The 20,047-nt window shown below is 54.5% G+C and overlaps 7 protein-coding genes across 7 annotated transcripts; 4 read left to right on the forward strand and 3 right to left on the reverse strand.

Moving 5' to 3' along the window:
- MRS44_010639 (uncharacterized protein) lies at positions 1–2,055 on the forward strand (the record flags this gene model as incomplete). The annotated part of the gene is made up of 2 exons (XM_046284533.2): positions 1–264; positions 319–2,055. The coding sequence occupies 2 exons, from the start codon at positions 1–3 to the stop codon at positions 2,053–2,055; spliced, it is 2,001 nt and encodes a 666-aa protein (XP_046128333.1).
- Positions 2,056–3,247: 1,192 nt separating this feature from the next.
- Positions 3,248–3,835, reverse strand: MRS44_010640 (uncharacterized protein; the record flags this gene model as incomplete). Its single annotated transcript, XM_065620188.1, has 2 exons — positions 3,248–3,742; positions 3,794–3,835. The coding sequence occupies 2 exons, from the start codon at positions 3,833–3,835 to the stop codon at positions 3,248–3,250; spliced, it is 537 nt and encodes a 178-aa protein (XP_065476377.1).
- Positions 3,836–5,095: 1,260 nt separating this feature from the next.
- On the forward strand, positions 5,096–5,830 carry MRS44_010641 (uncharacterized protein; the record flags this gene model as incomplete). Its single annotated transcript, XM_046274115.1, has 2 exons — positions 5,096–5,213; positions 5,265–5,830. The coding sequence occupies 2 exons, from the start codon at positions 5,096–5,098 to the stop codon at positions 5,828–5,830; spliced, it is 684 nt and encodes a 227-aa protein (XP_046128331.1).
- Positions 5,831–6,113: 283 nt separating this feature from the next.
- MRS44_010642 (uncharacterized protein) lies at positions 6,114–7,819 on the reverse strand (the record flags this gene model as incomplete). Its single annotated transcript, XM_046271361.2, has 3 exons — positions 6,114–6,913; positions 6,966–7,436; positions 7,723–7,819. 3 exons carry the CDS (start codon positions 7,817–7,819, stop codon positions 6,114–6,116), a joined length of 1,368 nt encoding a protein of 455 aa, XP_046128330.2.
- Positions 7,820–8,334: 515 nt separating this feature from the next.
- Positions 8,335–10,855, reverse strand: MRS44_010643 (uncharacterized protein; the record flags this gene model as incomplete). The annotated part of the gene is made up of 7 exons (XM_046271349.2): positions 8,335–8,956; positions 9,003–9,152; positions 9,204–9,547; positions 9,603–9,805; positions 9,861–10,141; positions 10,196–10,581; positions 10,748–10,855. The coding sequence occupies 7 exons, from the start codon at positions 10,853–10,855 to the stop codon at positions 8,335–8,337; spliced, it is 2,094 nt and encodes a 697-aa protein (XP_046128329.1).
- A 3,754-nt stretch (positions 10,856–14,609) lies between these two features.
- MRS44_010644 (uncharacterized protein) lies at positions 14,610–16,340 on the forward strand (the record flags this gene model as incomplete). The annotated part of the gene is made up of 1 exon (XM_046284532.2): positions 14,610–16,340. The coding sequence occupies one exon, from the start codon at positions 14,610–14,612 to the stop codon at positions 16,338–16,340; it is 1,731 nt and encodes a 576-aa protein (XP_046128328.1).
- Positions 16,341–18,391: 2,051 nt separating this feature from the next.
- On the forward strand, positions 18,392–19,639 carry MRS44_010645 (uncharacterized protein; the record flags this gene model as incomplete). The annotated part of the gene is made up of 1 exon (XM_046284531.2): positions 18,392–19,639. One exon carries the CDS (start codon positions 18,392–18,394, stop codon positions 19,637–19,639), a length of 1,248 nt encoding a protein of 415 aa, XP_046128327.2.
- Between the last annotated feature and the right edge of the window lie 408 nt (positions 19,640–20,047).

Here is a 20,047-nt window from a genome sequence, read left to right on the forward strand (position 1 = left end):
ATGAATTTAGACAACACCAATATCGAGGAGCTACAACGTCGGGTGCAGCTCCTCACCGAGCGGAATAGCAACCTCGAGCAGTTGGTGCAGGATCAGTTCAGAGGAGATCCTTCAACCCTAAATCACTTCGCCCAGAACTACGGGTACTCGCTGGCCCAGGGCTATCAGCTTCCCGGCTACGGCTCAAGTGCACGAAGTAGTGGTCTCTCTCGTAGCAAGTCTACCATTAGCTATCCCACACAACAAATAAAGAGTGCCATCACGGTATGGAACACACCCTGACGTATCGCCTCATGCCCACCCTCTGACACACCATAGGAACGCAATGCGAACCTCCAGGCTCACAAGCGCGAGAGGAGAGCATACTCCCAGCAGTCGAGCGCTACAGTCCCCATGAGCCGAAGCATGTCAGCTCAGTCCGAGTCTCACATGCCCTTTTCACAAACTGGGAACCGCATCGCTCCTCTCAACCCGTCCATCGGTCGCTTCTGCGCTTCTCAAGATGAGCCCGCCAACCAGTCCCTCCAGGGCGCATCCGAACGACTGCCCAGCGTCCAGGAGAATCAACCTCTCAACATTGGCATGGATCCTGGCGACTTCCTGGAGATGTACACCGAGATTCCTCAAAGCTCGCCGCAGTTTGACCCGTCCTTCTCAAACTTCTCATACAACATGGCCTCCACAAACGCCTTCTCGAGCCTTTCCTCAAGCCTCTCCTCCAATGTGCCCTGCAGTTACCCTCTCTCATCGGCGTGTCCTTCAATGATCTCCGGCCCCTCTGTCACCGAGGCCCCGAGTCCTTTGACACGCCAAAATAGCGCCTTGGATAACTTTGGGGCTCCCATGGCCGCCATGGAATCATCACAGTCCCACATCGACGGGCTCGTTGCTCCGGATCTTTCTCCCAGCTCTACCAACCTCTACCCCACCAGCAAGCAGTACACGCCTGAGCATGATCTCATCGGCCTCGGCGCAAATCTTTCCTCCACTGCTGCTACTCAGCAGTGGGCAACCGCCAACAAGAACTCACTCTTGTCGTCACCAGAGTCCGCCGACATGGAGCGATCTGCTTCCAACACAAGTATCTCAAGTGTGCGATCGAATGCCTCCAACCTTGAGCGCAGAGCCGCAGAAGCCCGAGTGCGTGTTTTGCAGTCCGCCAAGACCCTTCAGCTTGCCCCCAAGCCCAAGGAGCAGACGACCAAGGCCGAAGCCAACTCGACTGCTACCAAGAAGGAGGCCAAGGTGCCTGTGAACAAGAGCAGCTACCAGCGACCCAAGCACCCCAAGGTTCACTGCACCCAGTGCAATGAGCATCCAGATGGCTTCCGTGGCGACCATGAGCTTCGCCGGCACATCAACGCCAAGCACGAGGGTATTGTCAAGAAGTTTGTCTGCCGTGACCCAGCGACAGTTGGTATCAAGTCCAATGTCAAGGCCGTAAACCCCTTGTCCAAGTGCAAGGCGTGCACCTCTGGAAAGGAGTATGGCGCCTATTACAACGCAGCCGCTCATCTTCGCCGCACACACTTCAAGCCCAAGACCCCCCGGGGCAAGAAGGGTGCCAACGGTGATGAGAAGCGCGGAGGCAAGGGCGGCGGCGACTGGCCTCCCATGTCTGAGCTCAAGGCCTGGTTTGTCGAGAAGACGGTCGAGGTTGGCCAGAACGAATCCCCCATCATGGATCAGGAGGAGGGCGACTCGGACATGGTTGATGCCGAGATGGAGGGCTCTAGCCTACCAAACCAGATGGAGATGTATGGCACTGGCAGCAGCATGAGCCCTTATGGCGAGACCTACGATATCGCCCTTGAGGGTGCTGATCCCGCCATGTTGGCTGGAGCCAGCGGTGAGCTTAGCATCCAGGCCCCCATCTCGTCTGCCGGCAGCTTCGGGTACTCGCCTTTCTCGGATGGGTCTCCCCTGGTCGCTCTGAGCGACAACTATGCCTTCTCGGACCAGGGCTCCTCGGCCTATGGGTCGAACCTCTCATCCACAAACACCATCACCCCATCGACCTACCAGGACATGTCTCACCTTGTCCAGTGGGCTTGAGGCATGATGGCGACAGGGGTTGGGGTTCCCTGGAGTATCGGTGACCGTTCTCGTTTATTTCCTTACGGATATTTTCCAACCTCCACCAGTTGGCGTGCTTCGCCGAACTAGATCTCAACGTCGAGTTATTGTCGAGCACCAAACGTACCAAGGGATAAGGATGGGCGAAAAGAACAAAACACAAAAAAAAGCCCTTAACCGAGTTCAAGTCAACGATGGGTCGATACGACAATGCCCACTCTGGCATCTTGAACTCGGTAATCTGTTTTCCTCTGGACAGCAGTCTTTCCCCAGACCAAGGGTGCCATCCTTTGGTCTGGCCTTTCCGATTTCCCCTTCACATTTAATGACTTTCAAGGAGCCTGTTTTATGATTGCTGTTTCTCTTCTTCGCCTCCGAATCTTTCTTATTTCTTACCGTCACGGCGTCGATGATTACTCTCTGATTTACTACTCAGCGAATCCCTTGGCAACTGGTGGTTACGCTCAACCCGGCTCGATCCCTGAAGGGACAGCCACCAGGTCCCGGCCGTTGTATGGCGCGGGACCTATACGTTTATTCACAGCGCGATTGAAAGTGCTTCATCGCGCGACCATGATACATTGGGGCCGGTCGGTATTGGGGTTTCTCGGGAGAGGAAAAACAGGAGTCGGTTGCATTTCTTGCTGTACATGTGGAATCCAACTCGACTTTTGAGCATGGCGTTTTTGTTTTGGGGATCCTTGGGAAGGATCAAATGATGGGGAAACAGCGTTTGTTTTGCACCTCGAGACGAGGTGGGTTTTCTTATTAGAGCAGTTGGATATCAAGAGAGGTGAAGTGTATATGGTGTTGGGGATATAAACATGGGGTTTAGATCTGGGGGCATGCTGGGGAAATGCCGGGCTTGTCGTTCGGTTGGAACATTACTGAGCGGATGGATGAGTACCTTTTTGCCTCTATACGGATGGGAACCTCGGCTGGCTTCAAGGCGTAGGAGTCGGAGTCGGCAATAGAACGTGCTGAAAGATGCACGCGATTTATCCCTCAAGTGTTTTTTTCGGTTGTTTTTGTGATGTTCGAGTCGATTAATTAATCCATTTGCAAGTTTATCATTTCATGGACGCGTAGTGCCTATCCAGGCATCTCTCATGGGTATCTTTGTCCTCAGGCGTGTGCTTGTCCTTGAGCCTCTGTGTCTGTCCTATGCTCATCACGTCTTCTTGACCTTTTCCATCCACTCCTTGGCACCCTTGACTCCATCGTGGCCTCTCCTAAACAGAGCCCTCTCCCACTCCTCAAGTCCCCTCAGAAACTCACCTCCATTACCCCCAACGCCTTCATCCGCCTTTCTAGCATGAAGTCCAACCTCGCCCGCCCTAACAACAAAAGTCTTTCTCAAAACCTCTGCAATATCCCTCTCGTCAAACAGATCCAGCATCCTAACGCCCACACCGTAAAAGTGCGCGCTCTGATCCCTCAGCGGCACAGCACGTGGGTCCGCCCTCAGGGCAGCGAGCACGATGGCGGATAGACACGGAGGAAGGTTGAGGGTCAGGGGGGCGCGGGATGTTGGTGTTGATGCGAGGGCGAGCATCTCTGCGAGCCAGAGGGGGAGGTTTAGGGGCGTGTTTGGTTTTAGGCCGTGGGGGGAGTTGTCGAGGTGGCCGAGGTAGGGGACATCGATCTCGAATTGGCATGGGACTTTCTAGACATTTGTGAGCTTTGAGCGTTTGAGATTGGTGATTGGGAGGTATACCTCTGCATCCGTTAGGATGGCGTCTATGTCGTAGTACGACATTCTTGCGGTGACTTCTCAAGTGTCTCTTTGATGCTGTCGTCTTTTTGGAGATGGGGTTTTTGGAGACGCGTTGAGTGGAGGGGAAGACGCGCCGGACAATGACATAATCCCGTGCCGTTTAATGGACGGGAAGATCCGCTGGCCTACCCTAGAGTCAACCGATTGATAATCGTGGGCATTGGGAATCATGCTGAGCTTATTGGCCCATCGGCACTTGAGCTGCAACTTGAAGCCATTAGTGGATCTTGCTCTGTTTTTATACAAACACTTTAGCTGTCGTTAGATGATTGAAACTGCAAATCCAAAAATTAAAGTCGGAATAGTGACAAAGCCATGTGCTCAACGGGCACTGCTGAGAGATCATACTTGCTCGCTGTTTCAACTCTAGACGTCACCTCGCAGAACAACCTCGGGTCTCCGAGATCGGCATATGCGATTATCTCGGAGGAACGGGTCGAGCTACATGGGGTATCAGTAAAAAGAGAGATTCCTATTTCCAAGCGATCGAGATTTCACATGGGTCTTGGCACGTTTCGTTTCGTTTCGCGATTCGGCTTTTGGAGTAAAAGACCGAGATGCTTTGAGTCCGAAGCAAGGCTCCCCCCGAGCTGAAGCGATTGGACTGGGTTTACGGAATTAGCCTGTTTACATGGGGAAGAAGCAGGAAAACGTGTTTTTGTGGATCGGTATTTGGGGATTCCAAGGCTGGTTGTCGTCAATCTCATGATGATGGTGCAAGTCAACATCCAACACAGATGTTCAATTCCGCGGTAGATGAGTTGAATCTCGACAAATGCTTGAAAGGCGTTAGGCTGTCAAAGCAAATCAACAGGAAAGACAAAGAAATGACACAAGATCATAGACACAATGACTGCAATCACTTCACTTGAATCACCTTGATACTCTTACAAAGCCACAGCAGCCACATCCCACCTCTAGCCACAAGAGTCAGCGGCCCAAGCTCCCTAGAAATGACGACAAGCTGAGTTCATCCAAGTCCCCGCCAACAGGTGCTGGGAGCTATCCCGCAGTTCGGCAATCCGACATTTCCGCCCATACCTTTTTTCCCTCCCCTCCCTCTCCCTCCTACATCATCAATTCATCCACTCTTCCTCGTCTGGTACGTCTGAACCTCCATCTATTAATTATCCTAGCCCAGTCAAGCAATTGAACCCTCATTTTAAATCAATCTCGACTCCCATTGACCTTAACCCATTGACTCGATCTCAACCGAGCTGACAATTGCCGAATAGCTTCACCATGTCGTCTGCCCTCCTCCGCACCACTCCCGCCCTCCGCGCCGGCCTCCGGGCCCGCGCCGCTCCCCTCGCCTCCATGGCCTTTGTCCGCACCAAGGCCACTCTCCCCGACCTCTCCTGTGCGCCCATCTCTCCAAGCACTCATCACAACCTCAACTGACACACTGCAGACGACTATGGCGCCCTCGAGCCCTACATCTCGGGCCAGATCATGGAGCTCCACCACTCCAAGCACCACCAGACCTACGTCAACGGCTTCAACGCCGCCACAGAGGCCCTCGCCGAGGCCCAGGCCAAGGGCGACGCAAAGGCCGCCGCTGCCCAGGCTCCCCTCCTCAACTTCCACGGCGGCGGCCACGTCAACCACACCCTCTTCTGGGAGAACCTTGCCCCCAACGGCAAGGGCGGCGGTGGTGAGCCCGAGGGCAAGCTCCTGACCGCCATCAACGAGGATTTCGGCTCCTTCGACACCCTCAAGAAGCAGACAAACGCCGCCCTCGCCGGCATCCAGGGCTCCGGCTGGGCCTGGCTCGTCAAGGACAAGACCTCGGGCACTCTCTCCGTTGTCACTCGCCCCAACCAGGACCCCGTCACTGGCAACCTCGAGCCCCTCCTCGGTATCGATGCCTGGGAGCACGCCTACTACCTCCAGTACCAGAACCGCAAGGCCGAGTACTTCAGCGCCATCTGGGACGTCATCAACTGGGAGACTGTTGCCAAGCGATTCGGCAACTAAGGGTTGTAGCCAAGTCAAAGAGTCAAAAGAACCACAGTTCAGGCGCACGCGCCGAGGTGTCATGAGCCGAGCCCTGCGTAGACATGTTTTGTTTGTCAAGATATCGAGTGTATAGTACATCGAGCTTCTGAATCGAATCGCCATCGAGTCAATACAAATTAGTGTCCCAATCCCGCGTGGCCGTCATTCAACGGAAATCCTGGCCGCAATGCTGTAAACTCGACGCATGTATTACAAACCAGCACTTGCATTAGTCCGTCAAACAAGCTGTTGCAGCATCCGCTCAGGGCTGCTGGCATCTCCCCAACCCCTGGTAAGCTGCAAGCTCAGCCGTAAACTCATCGTCAAAAATGTCCCGCGCATAGCTGTACCAGTCGCTGTTCTCCTCGGCAGTTCTCGCCTCGAAGAATCGAACATACTCCCACCAAGCGGGATAATGCCCGGCACAGTCCCAGCCCACAATCCATACGATTGTGTCGTTGCAGACAACAATGTTCCGGGGGCACAGCGCACCATGCGTGAGCACCGTGTCGTAGCTGGTCCGGAACTGCGAAATCAGAGCCTGGGCTACCTGGTTGGGCACAGTGTTATACAAGGTTGACATGAGAAGCGCCATGAACTGTTTCTGAGTCGGCTTCGTGCGGATTGCATAGTATGTGTGCTCGGCGTGCTTGTCTAGCAAAAGAGTGTATTGTCCGGAATGAACAGATCCCACCGTGTTGCCCTTGTCCTGAGTTCGCATCTTGCTCAACAAGTGGTGAAGCTGTCGAGCAAATCCAAACTTCATCTGCTTGCTCAGACCAGACCACACATCCTCGAGCAACTGACCTCGGACGGTGCGCATAATAGGACCATCACCCCCACAGATGTCTTGGTCATGGAGAGACAAGGGCAGCGCTCGAGTGTAGCCAAGGGCCGACAGGGCTTCGTGCTGGATCAAACCAGCCTGCGAGATGCGAAACTCGTGCGTCCGGGGAGTCCCAATCAACTCCCCCTTCTTCAGAGGGGGTTGCAAACAAAGAGTTATGGTCCGGTTCTGGAGGAGAGACATGAGGTACTTGGTGTCCGGGTTTGGGGAAGGAGCTGGAAGCTGATTAGACCCAAGCACGACAGACCCAAACTTGGCCCAACTCACCCTGGCCAACGGAAAGGACTTTGGTGTAGTATCCAGATTTGTGCCGCTTGATTCCCTTGTCGTTCTTGGCTCCTCCATCAGCATCTCTGTGTGGTCGCTTCAACGAAGCAGAGACGGGAGCAGTCAAGGCACGGGGCCCGATGTTGGCAGATGAGCCGGCACGCTGGGGCCCTCCAAGTCCGTGGCCCTGGCTTGAGCCCCGTAAGGCGCGCAGAGATGCATCGCCAACGGGAGCGCAGTTGGCCCCCGTGACTGGCGGGGGTGGACTGTCTTCGATCTTGATGACTCTCGGGGGCATCGCTGCCTCTACCCGAGCCACCTCGGCGAGCATCTGAGCGCGCGCAGAGTTCATCATCTCCACGCATGTCGTAGGCGGAGAGGCCGCACCCTCCACCATAGGTAGAGACATGGGGCCAATGTTGCCGGGCCAGTCTTGAGGATCGTGAGGCGAAAGGAGGGCGGAGGAGCTCTCTGTGAACAGGTTAGACGATCAGATTCCATAGACCGACCAAAGCGGAGCTCTTATAGGAAGATCAAACGAACAAACAGGCAAACAAACAAACGAGTGAGGTGGACGCCGCGAGTTGACAGAAGCTTGAGACTGCCGGGAGAATGAGGGGCAATGAAGCTGGAGGAGACACTGAGATAACCTGCGGAGGAATTCGTCCTAGTGAGAGGAGCAGCTGCCGGATACTCCCTGCTGGTATTTCCTCGTTCCTTCCTTTCGATTGCCGAGTTCAAGTCAGGTAGAGCGTACCTGCCCTGACAGAAATTAGCTGCAGGTGGTTGAGTGCGGTCTCGGCAGACTTGAGCTTTGCACCTGCCTGCCACTGCAATGCAGGTGGTGCTAACATTTGTCCATTAGTAGTACCTACCAACATACGCCCCCATTTCATTGGTCTTTGAAAAAAAAAAAAAAAACCTGGCAAATAAAACAATGGACGAGTGTATGGCCTTTGATGCCATCGGGAAGTTGCAGGTTGCCTCGCCTAAACTCCACTGCATCTCATCGTATTGGACATGCGGTGCGGTAGAGTACACCTTTCACTTTCCTCTACAAGCTCATGTCAACCACCTCGCATGTCAGAAGAGGAGAGGAGATACTTGAATAAACAATAATTGTATGGTATTTTCTTCATAAGCATAAACTGTGTAATCCGATACAGCAGGTGAGTGGAATTCGTTCCCGACTATGCGGGCAGACATGTCGTACCCCATCATAGTCATAAACAACCCGTACCGATTCTAACAATAAACCATTGTAACCGCAAACACGTATCCATCTATCCTCTTGGTTTTCTTCCGTCCCCAGATGAATTTAGGTGAAACGACGTCTAACAGAGAGAGAGAGAAGAAACTCCGGGTCGACTTATTCTTCAGCCTCCTCCTCGGCTTCATCCTCAGGCTTGCGCTGAGTGTAGTGGCGAGGAAGGCGGTTCTCGCCCTCGGCGTAAGGGAAGCCGGCTTCCTCACGGGCCATATCGTTAACCCACTTCTCATCGCCACGCAGACCGGGCTTGGTGCCCAGCTCAGACCACTTGGCAGCGAGGTAGAACCAGCCGAGGGCGTTGCCAACAGTGCCGACTTCGTCGCTGACACCAGTCTTGGCCTCGTGGGACATCTTGGCGTGAAGGTCCTTGTCGGTGAAGAGGTCGATGAGGTGGCCGGCAACAGTCTTGTAGTCGCCGGGGGTGACGAGGTAACCGTTGACCTTGTCCTTGACCTGGAGAGGAATACCACCCTCGTTGGAGACAATGACGGGGACACCGGCGTGGAGAGCCTCAGAGACCTTGATCTCGAAGCCCTCGCGGGTGGAGAGCTGGAGAATGACGTGGGCGTTGGCAATAACCATGTTGAGGAGCTGATCGTTGGCATCCAGGCGTATGACGCTGACGTCCTCGATCAGGTGGGGGTAGTGGTCCTCCAGCTGGGTCATGGTCTGGTCAAAGATGATGGCACCATCGGGGTCATCAATGGAGCCGTTGCCGCAGCTGTGAGGGTCAGTAAAGAGCCAGAGAGATGAGTCGGATAACTTACACAACGAGCTGAGGAATGTCGGTGATGCCAGCCTCGTCGCAGCGGCGGCGGAATTCGGCGTAAGAGTCGATGACGGTGGGGATACCCTTGGCAGGGTCGAATCGAGCAACCTGGGCGATGTACTTGCGAGCGGGCCAGGCAAGAGGGGTCCTGAAGTCTTGTTAGTCCCTGAGTGTTGAATCAAGAAGTGGCAACTCTTACATTCGCTGGGTCAGGCACTGCTGGTTGTAGATGTGGGCGTAGTAGCCAGTGTCCCACTTGTTCATGGGCTTGTTGAGACCGTCGATCCAGTCGGTGGTAGCGGGGAGGTAGACGACCTTCTCCTTGGGGACGTTGTGGGGAACAAACTTGGGGATGGGGTGGCTGATGAACATGTCTGACTCCCGGATGTTGCTCCAAAGGTAGTTCCAGATGTCGTTCTGGGGAGAGCCCTCGATGGCAATGAGGTCACTTCGCATCTGGATGTGAGATCGGTAGAGGACGGGGCGGTCGGGGGTGATCTTCTTGATCAGGGGGATGAGACCGGGCATCTGAGGGTCATCGACCTGTTCCGTTTTGTCAGTAACCATCACTTTCCTCTGTCTTCAAAGTTGTTCTTACAAAGATGATGTCGGCACCACCCTCCTCAGGGGGGCGGAGAGGGCCACCCTCGGAGAGCCAGTATCGGTTGGCATTGTCCTCAATCCAGTCGGTGATGGCGGCCTTCTCAGGGTCCGAGATTCGCTGGTCGGGGTGGCTGACACCCTGAAGGATGTTGTGCTGGTTCTTGGTGATTCGGAAAACACCAGGTCGGGGCTTGGGAACTGTTTGGCTGTTAGGATGCTGCTGAATTCTGTCTGATGGGACATTACTGCTTACCGTACCAAGTCACGTCGACACCTAGGAGACGGCTGAGACGGACGAGGGCATGGCGCATGAGAGCGACACCGCCGCCCTGGGGAGTGGCGCTGAAGAAGGCAATCTTGGTCTTCTTCTCACGGAGCTGGTTGGCGTAGAACTGCATGGCACCCCAGGTGGCAGCAGAGCAAGTGTCCTTGTGGTTCTGGAGAGTGGTAAGGTGGACACGGAAGCCAGCGTCAGTCTGAACAATGCCTCGGTAGCCAACCTGCAGGTGAGGAACCAGCGAAGGGCCGAAGTTGCTGTGGGGTTTTGGTTAATGACCAGCTTCGCAAATCCATCACGAGTAGACTTACAGGATACACTTGCGGGCCATAGAGTCGGCCTGCTCATCGACACGCTTGACATCCCAGAAGTTCTTCTCCTTGGCCTCGTGGTCGGGTCTAAGGACGACGGGGACAATATCGAGCTCGAGCCAGAGACGGGAGCACAGAGAAGGGCTCATGTACTTGAGCGTGACGGGGAGACCAGCTCCAATGAACTTGACAAAGTTCTCATGCTCATAAGTCTCGACCTCGGAAATGATGTGGTCGGCGATGAGGTCCTGGCCCTCACGCATGTCCTCATCGAGCGAGATGTGCTTGATGGAGAAGTCGTTGAGGTAGACGGTGTCATGGATAGCGAGGGCAATGACAGCAGTGTGGTCATCGGCGAAGACGGCAGAGATACCGAGGTAGAAGGTCTGTAATTGAACTCGTCAGTTTTGGCCAGAACACAGTGATCGGCATTGGGTTTCATGGCGGAAGCTCCAGATGTCTCGATTGAGATGACGCAAGATGTCATGAGGGCCCAAAACGGCATCTCAAGTCAGGATGGAGCAAAAAGACAGTATAAGAAAGAAAACGCACCTGAAGAGGAGCGCTGACGGGGCCTTCCTTCTCGACGAGAAGGCTCATCTGCCTCTTGCGGTGCGACGTGGCGCCCGTGGAAAACTTGCGTGTAGGCTTGGAAGTCATGATGGCGGCGGACTGCAGCGAATGGCGGGGTAACAGGTATGAGGGAGGGGTAGTGAACTGGTGATGGCTCGTGGAGGGGGGCTCTCTTGGGGACAGGAAGAGAGACGAGAGAACTCAGCGAGAAGCCAATGGAGATGCTCAGGACTTCAGAAGAATGGACAAGACTGCGGCCGAGCCTCAAGATATACTCTTGGAGCGCCTCCCTGGTCAGGTCAGACAGGCAAAAGGCGGTGGTGAGTAGGAGGTCGGGATCGAAAGAGTTGTGGAGCTGGAGCAGCGTCTAACACACAGGCACCCCTGCTGAAGATGGCTACACCAAGAGATTGGGGGTTATGAGAGGCCGGGAAACGGGGACCACCGATGAGAGAGAACGATTATGCGTTGGTAACAGTTGAGCAGGGTCCTCGGCAACAATCTGCAGAGATGGGAAGGCCAGGCTGGTAGTTGACCCAAGATTGAAACCCTGGCTGGCCCCGTCAGCGCGGGTCTATGCAGCAGGGAAGAAGAGGTACGAGGCACGCACTTGGAGTTGAGTACAGTACTCGTACGGTACTCCTGTAGGGCGACAGGAGGTACTCGAGGTATCGGGAGGAGACAAGGGGAATCGACAAGTCAACTTGACAGGGGGGTGAGAGAGCGGGCAGGCGTGGGGTCAACAACCAGTTGAGACTGAGGTGACGAGGTGAGCAGGCGATGATGCTCCAAGGTGAGGAGACGGGTGGCGTGCCGGAGACAGGGCGAAGCTTGGGCTGCTTGCGGTAGACGGTCACGTTGGCCAGCGTTTGGACGACAGGCCGTATCGAGAGGCGACGATTGCCTGAGCCGGATGCTCAGGTAAATTAACACAGGGATGTGAATCGAGGGGGAGAGAGAAAGAGATTGGGTCTCTGGGGAGTAGAGATTGAGAGCGGGAGCAGGTGTAGAAAGTGGCACTTGCTGAGGCTGCTATGGTGCGTCTGTGTGTCAGATGATAGAAAGAATTTGTCGATGTCTTTGACTTGCCAACTGAGGACGCTGCCTTCTGTTACTGACTCTGACACGGAATCAAATCACCAAAGCCGAAGGGTCCGGGGGTACATGAAAGGGGGGCCAGAAAGGGCTGGGCAGGAGGAAAGACGAGGCGAGGTGAGGTAATGAGGACGTGGTCTGATATGCGTGATGAGATCATCGGGGGTTGTTGAATCCGATCGTGGGCCTGCGATTCTAGGCGGCGGTGATGGGAAATCGGATGGCGAAAAGTCGCTGCAATCCAGGATTTTTTGGGAAGCAAAATCAATAAGCGCCGCCAACGTGCTTGATGCAGGTACGAGGTCACATCCGCTGGTGTTGCATCTATCACCTCGAGAAAGTTTAGATGAAAGAACGAAAAGAGTTGATGAGAAGAGAGGGGAAGCGGAAAGATGAGGAGCGACAAGTGACATTCCTCGTGTCGCTCAGACCTAAGGATGGAAGGAGGCATGGACAATAGGCAGTTTGGGTTTTGCTCTTGTCTCTTGCGGGCCAGTAACAGTTGCAGCCACTGCATCATCAGATTCCCTCCTTCCTGTTGCTGTCGTGCAATGACAGCTCTCCGGTTGCGGACTTGTCAATGTTTCACTAACCTAGACCACAGGCAGCTTGGTGAGGACAATTAAGGTTGACCCTATGGCTTGGTTTTTGTTTCTTGAGCCCTTATGGAACATTCTGTGTTCCATGGCCCTGGAACTGCTCTGGCTGGGCACGTTGACCGTTGCAAGATGCACCATTGCAACGCCAGGGCTGGCCGTGCCTGGGTCGGCCTTTGTTTGGGATTTGTAGCTGAGCTGCATTTAATCCTTCTATTCCAGGAGCTGTCACCCTTTGCTACAGGGCGCTACTGTGCCGCCCAACGGGCCCTAGACCTACAGCAGGTAGCTTCAAGTACCTAATGTACCTAGGCCAGTAGTGCTGCCGACCCCGCGCTGCGCCGAGCCGCCCGGGGACCGTTCCACGAGGAAGGAGGGATGTGGAGTTGCAGACACAGCACAGGTAGGCGGGCAGGGTCCACAGAAAGGAAGGAGCGATGCGAGAGGGGCCGTCCGTCCCCGGAAGATGGCCGCTAACCCCCGCCGTCTTCCTTGCTGCCCACGGGCGCCCACTGTTTGCTTCGCACGAGTCGGAAGTCTCTGGGGAAGATGATGGGCCGCGGCTTCTACCCTACAACTCGCCTCTTTTACCGTCTTGAGCCCCCGGGCGAATATGCAAGGGGCCTGTTGTTCCCTTGCTCAATGGCTATCTGACCTCAGCCTGAATGATCATGTAATGTACGTCAGTTGCCGACTCTGTGGGGGTTAACAAGACTCGACAAGGTTCAATGCGATACCGCTATCTGTCTTCAGGACTGCCTTACAACAGAGCATCGAGTAAGGGACTTTCAATTAGTTTGAGGAGGCACCGTTTTCGCCTCAAGGGGCTTCAACTCATGATTCAGCCTCCGAATCCCCGTTTCGACATGATCACGACGCAGAACAAGGCCCCGAGCGCCCGCTTCACCGGGCAACGGCGTTCAGGAGAAGCAGCCTCCCCGAGTACGTACAGCATTTCGTACGACCTGAGTACGAAGAGTGGCTTGTCAAGCTATTCACCGTCTCGGCTTTCCGGTCAGCTGGTCGTTCCATCGTATGATGGCTTTCAAGGTCAATCCCAAGCATCAAGGGCGGCTCATGGGCAACCCATCTCACCGAACTGCCATCAGTCACCGCATGAGCCTTGATGACCTTCATCTCTTACTACCGAGTGTTTGCGAACCCTTGACCGCTGACCGGCGGTGAACCGTGCTGGGTTGGTGATGCTGCGCCAATCATCCCACCACCAGCATCGCGCATGTGCCTCTGCGGCATGCCCATTGGATCTGCCGCGACTCAGAAGCCGTGGGACGAGGCCATTCGATGGGATCAAGGCGCGCACGGAAGTGCATCCCGGGTGCCGCGCGCGCCTCTGTCGATAACGCCAGCTCGAGTTCGAGCTTGCACCGTGGGAGCTACATAGAGCGGTGGAACCCATGAATTCACGATCGACGTACCGGTACCAACGCGGGCCCTTGCTGAATATCCTTGCTCGGTGGATGCTTGCAGAGAGCTCCATCCCTCATGCTTCACGGCTCTCATGGGTGGTCATGGTGTCGCTGTTGAAATCCCTGATTCAATTAGGTGTCAATGGCATGAGCACACGTGGCCGTGCTCTATCCCATGCCAACCCTCAACCTGGCGCGGCCTCCTTGTCTCGCGACGCCCTCATGAGATGGGAAACTCTGCTCGACTGTGCAACACCAAGGTTGCAGACTCGAGTCGCATTGCATCGCACTGCTTTGTGTTGGGTCGCGCAGCGTTCAATCGCAGAAAGGCGACTTGCGCATTGCTTTTGAACGGCGCAAGTATGCGTTTTCACATGTCGCAAATTTCAGGTTGAGGGCGCCAGACATTCTGGATGCAGCGAAGCCATCCCGTTGACTTTTCGCAGCACGTTACGAGCTTCTTGAGATGTTGTCGACGACGTTTTCTTATCAATCTGTTGATCAGCGCTGCCATCTCCACCACGCCGATAAGATCGGTTTCCGACGACCGATCGCGGAAAGTGGGCGTCTCACCGGGGTCGGGTCTGACCTGACGGACGCGCGGCTCAAAACACCACCATCAGTAAAATGCGCTCTTACTGACGGGGACATCTTGACCTCGAGTTCCCGCGGACGAGAGAAGCCCTGCTAACGAAAACTGGCTTTTCACAGGATTGAGCAGCAATGGTTCCAAAACCCTCGCTTGGTTTTCTGGGCGCTTTGTCCCTGGTTCTCAGGGCCGTGAGCGGCGAAAGCGACGATATCGAGCGCACTCAACCGGACCAGGCGTCGGCCAGAGAGCGGGCGCATATGGTCTTCAACGCCATACATTCTGCAGGTCGACAATGGGGCTCATCTCTGTATCACAACGGCTTCGGCTTTTTCCCAGCCATTGTTCCCCAGGGCACCCTTTTCTATCATGGTGCTCGGCAGAATGTCACACCGACAGGACCTGAGTGGCTAGCCTTCGAGATTGAGCACGCCGAGAACTTTGCGCCCTCGTTCAGAGCTACGCCTGGCGACGGGCGCCCCCGGCCTCCTCCGCCAGGTAAACAACCTCATGGGTGGAAACCTCAGCCAGAGCCAGAAGAACCTCGCCAAGAGCTGCGACGCCGTAGAGAACATGATCTGAACGGTGATGACGACGGAAGAAGACATGGCCCTGGCGATGGAGACGATGACGACCAGCCCAAGAACTACCGCGGATACCTCCATACGTATCAGGCGAAACGCGATCTGAAGCTGCTTCTGATCGACGGCATGAGCGCTGGCAAGACCTCGATGGGAACTATGGACTCTCAGGATCTTGTCCTTCGCGAAAATAACACCAAGCACAACGACGGCGTGTGGGACGAATGGGCACGAGCACTCGATCTGTGCGATATAGCCACTGAATGGGGTTATGATGGCTTGATGCGGGTGGAAATAGGATTCGAGGTCATTCAGTGCAACTTTACCACCGGCTTGAACCTGGTCAGCATGACCCGAACAGAGATGATAGAAAACACTATCGGGATGCGTCAACTGTCGTCTTTCCAATGGGCAAGAGCTGCCGGGGAGCGATACAATGACATTGGAGGTGATCGAGTACGGATCGACTTCTCGTCGATGGTATCAGGGCTCTTCTTGCCCATCAACATTTCCAGCACCGATGCCAAGCGACCAGATCTCATGCGACTCGGAGCGGCAACCTTGGACGAGTTGAAAGACCTCAAGGCATACTTGAAAGACGTCGCCACTTCACCCCGAAGGTTCACGGTCAACTGGCAAGGGTTGGTCGACCTCATTGTGAGTCGATACAGCAAGAGGCTAGCCACGATGTTATACGAACCACTACCGTCGAAACACTTTGTCAACGAGATCGAGGCTGCTACACTGACTTGGTTCGACGCACTGCCGTTGCCCGACGATGTGAGCGTAGCAGAGCGCGAAAGGAACCGGACCGCAGACGCCATTGAGCGTTGCAGGAAGCATTATCTCAGACCAGCGTTGGTCACTGCAGAACGATGGAGTCTCGAAGATGACTTGATCCACACATCCATCGATACCGTTATGGGGCATGTTTGTCGCAATCTCTTTTCGGTTCGAAGCCTATTGCTAGAGGCGTCCGGTTCGACCTCGAACGGTTACAAGATAAATAGGGAGGCCGGGAACGAGGACAAGTTGGAGTATGCAGTCAAGACTGGTCGAGCCATGTTGCAACAACTGGTCGACACTTTGGGGTGGTCAACCTTCAAGCAGTTGCAACCATGTCCACCAGACGAGGTCCTCTTCGTTGCCATGTGGCCGTTTGGAGAGGAGGATGACCACTGGAACCCTGGGTGTCGAACAATTGATCAAGTCCAGCATCCCACCACCTCATATTGGAGAGGATGGGGTCGCCCACCCAAGCCCAAGCCGAGCGAGGAGGCTTGATTCAGATCAACGCGATAACAAGGATGGAGGAGATTTTACGCGGTTGTTGTGGTTTGCGATTTGGGCAGCGATGAAGAGCGAATGAAGAGCGATTTATTATAGTACTTGAATATACGAGAGATCAATACTCTCCCTTGTCTTTGGAGTTGACAGGTCAGAGCAGGCAACACTGTGATGTCATGAATTATTGTAACAGCAACCAGCTCAGAACGAGTAATGATGGCCAAGACAAGACGCTAACTCGTGTACGAGGAAGAGCGACGAAAAAGAGCTTGATCATACGATCACGGCAGTTGGTAGGTGCTGGTCGTGGTGGGTTGAAGCTGATATCAACGGCAAGTCAATATCGCAGCAATTTGACAATCACCACCATTCCCATGGTTGCATCAATGGTTAGCACACATGCTGGCAAAAAGCAAAAAAAGAAGAGCTGATCAATCGACCACGCCAGGAGTCGAACCTTATGATGATGTTAGTACTCATGCTGGTGATGCGAGCTGTTGCTGGAACTAACCTGGAATCTCTAGAGAATTCGGGGCTCAGAGACCGAAATCTAGCGCCTTAGCCATTAGGCCACGCGGCCGGTTCTTGTTGTTGGAAACCGCGACGAAAAAGAATTCTATAACCTCTGTGTTGTCAGTGTGGAGTTGGGTTCGTCCAATGTCTTTTTGATCCATTGCAAAAATCGGCATGGGAATTTGTGGAATTCGATTGACCCTTGGCCAACAGCAAAGCAGGCATTGACCAACGGGAGACGACCAATTCTCATGCAAGTGCGGAACCATTCCACATTCAGGGCTTCTCAACTCGGCTCATCCATGCTGGAACCGCGTCCAGTTGCCCAAGGATTACATTATGACTGGCCAAGCTGCGCAACGCTGAGCAACTCGGCCGTGATGCTAAAACAGGTGTCGAAGTGAGGAATCACAATTCATGACGACCCACCTGGACCCCGTTCTCAAGCATGCAGAATCGACATCTCCGGGGAAGCCTGCTTATGAATGCTGCAAAAACCATTCGCGCGTGGGACCGAAACAGCGGCGACCAAACCCATTGAAGCAATGGGCAAGGAAACCGAGTCGTCACATGGGCTTGCAAGTCAGGGGACCTTGGAGGCTCAGCGAGATCTTGATTCTCTCCCCCGTTATACCCGTTCCGATGAATCTTCGAGTCCCCCGGGTTGATCCGAAGCTTGTTGCTCTCGTGTCAGGCCACTGTGTGTCACGAAATTGTTCTTTCCCAGGCTCGTGGCGTTCAAAAATAGGGCCAGCCGTTGACATTTCCGCTTCTCCGCAAGAAATTGCTGTAGACTATTTCCCGTTTGGCAAGTAGACGCCTGGAGCTGAAGCTGTCAATTAAGCATCTTGGCCACGATTGACGCAAGCGTACAGGGGGCCCTGAAGCAGCACCGTGGCCTTGCGTCTAAACTAATGGCATAGGGCGTTTTGTCAACGCTTACAGCAGAGGCATACGTGCTGTAAGTAGGCGGGGCGGCGGGATGGAATTGCAACCTGGTTCCTTCGATTCCCAGGAGTTTGGGTAAAGCGACATTAACTGAAACAGCATAGACTAAATCAATTCGGCCGCATTGACATGAACAGGTCCCACGCAAGCCGCAAAAGAGCGCAGTAAAAAAAAAAACCTCCGGCTCAAAACTCGGGAGGCGCACGGCAGCCACGGCCGTGTCGTCCGCGGAGATGCGCCGTCCAACAAGCATCAGACCACTGAAGATCGGGCGGTGATCCAGGAACCAAGGGGACCTCCGGGCGCGCGCGGTGTTCGGGGCCGTGAGAAATTCCTATTGTTTTTTTTTTCTCATGGCATGATGTTTCACGATGGCCGAGAACGAGAATTGTAATGGCCTTTCTCCGCGCCTTGACTGGTTCTCCGGACCCAGATATAAAGACCCCGAGAGCTGGCCACTTTGACGTCGTTGCTTCTGGGATACATTCAGTACATCAACAAGACGCAATTCGTCTTTTATAACATACAGTTTCCTTCCTCTCCTCCTTTAGATACCTACCTCCCATCTACCATATACAACCATCACAATGGCTCTCACACAAGCTCAGGTCGCCATCGTTAAGTCGACGGCTCCCATCCTCAAGGAGCACGGCAAGACCATCACCACCACCTTCTACCGCAACATGCTCGGCGCCCACCCCGAGCTCAAGAACTACTTCTCGTTGCGCAACCAGCAGACGGGTGCTCAGCAGGCCGCCCTCGCCAACTCTGTCCTCGCCTACGCCACCCACATCGACGACCTCGGCAAGCTGTCTCATGCTGTTGAGCGTATCGCTCAGAAGCACGTCTCGCTCTTCATCAAGCCCGAGCAGTACCAAATTGTCGGCACGCACCTGATCGGTGCTATTGGTGAGGTCCTCGGCTCTGCCCTGACCACCGAGATCAAGGAGGCTTGGATCGCCGCCTACGGCCAGCTGGCAGACATCTTTATCAAGCGAGAAGGTGATCTTTATGAGGCTGCTGGTGAGTGGAACTCGTGGCGCAAGTTCAAGATTGTCAAGAAGGAGGCCGAGAACGATGCCGTCACCAGCTTCTATCTTGAGCCCCTCGATGACAAGTCCCTGCCCAAGTTCCTCCCTGGTCAGTACGTCAGCCTGCAGATTCCCATCCCTGAGCTCGACGGTCTCCTCCAGAGCCGACAGTTCAGTCTCAGCGAGGCCCCTGGCAGCAACCATCTCCGCGTGAGCGTCAAGCTCGAGGGTCCCACCGAGGAGCCCTCCATCCAGGACCTGGCCGCTGGCAAGATCGCTGGTCTTGTCTCTAACCGCCTGCACAAGCGCTATAATGTCGGCGACGAGGTCGAGCTGAGCCCTCCTTGCGGAGAGTTCTTTGTCAACCCTGCCGATACCTCTGCCGCCAAGAAGCCCCTGGTTCTCGTCTCTGCTGGTGTCGGTGCTACTCCTCTCGTCTCCATCTACGACTCCGTCCTCGCCTCCGAGACTGCCTCACGACCCATCACCTGGATCCACGGCGCCCGTTACTCCGGCTCTACGTGCTTCGTGCCTCACATCCTCGAGACTGCCAAGCAGCACGAAAACGTGACGGCCAAGATCTTCCTCGAGGACGCCAAGGACGGCGACGCCTTTGACTTTGAGGGCCAGATCGACCTCGCCCGCCTCGAGAAGGAGAACCTCCTCCACCTCGAGAACCAAGACGCAGAGTACTACATCTGCGGTCCCGAGGACTGGATGGTTGGCGTGAGGACCTGGCTCGAGGAGAAGGGTGTTCCCCGCGAGCGCCAGCACCTCGAGCTGTTCAAGACTGGAGATATCTAATTTCCTAGAACGATACAACGAGAAACTGGGATATTAAAAAAGAGAATGGGATACACGCTAGGATTCGGGATGACGACGTCAGGGTTTCTCCTTTTCTGTCTTGTCGTTTTATTGTTTTGTTATCTGGCATTTCGAAGGCGTTGGAATCCTAGCTTTTTCTGTAGCGGGTGGTTTTCTTCACTATAACGAATTTTGTTTTCTAAAGAGTAGAAAGCGTATATCCTAGATGCCACCCATCTCGAACGAAAAAAAATGAAAGTTATTATTTTTAGAAATGTGTCTAGAGTCACAAGTGAACGGTATCATATCAGATGAAGACCCTTTTTCTTGTGAGACAGACATCTCGGGTTTCAGATGAGGGAATGAGATGTTGGTCTTGCAGCCTTTACCTGTTCTCGTATAAATCAA

Source organism: Fusarium solani, assembly GCF_023522795.1.
Source record: "Fusarium solani strain SB1 chromosome Unknown bctg00000006, whole genome shotgun sequence".
NCBI lineage: Eukaryota > Fungi > Ascomycota > Sordariomycetes > Hypocreales > Nectriaceae > Fusarium > Fusarium solani.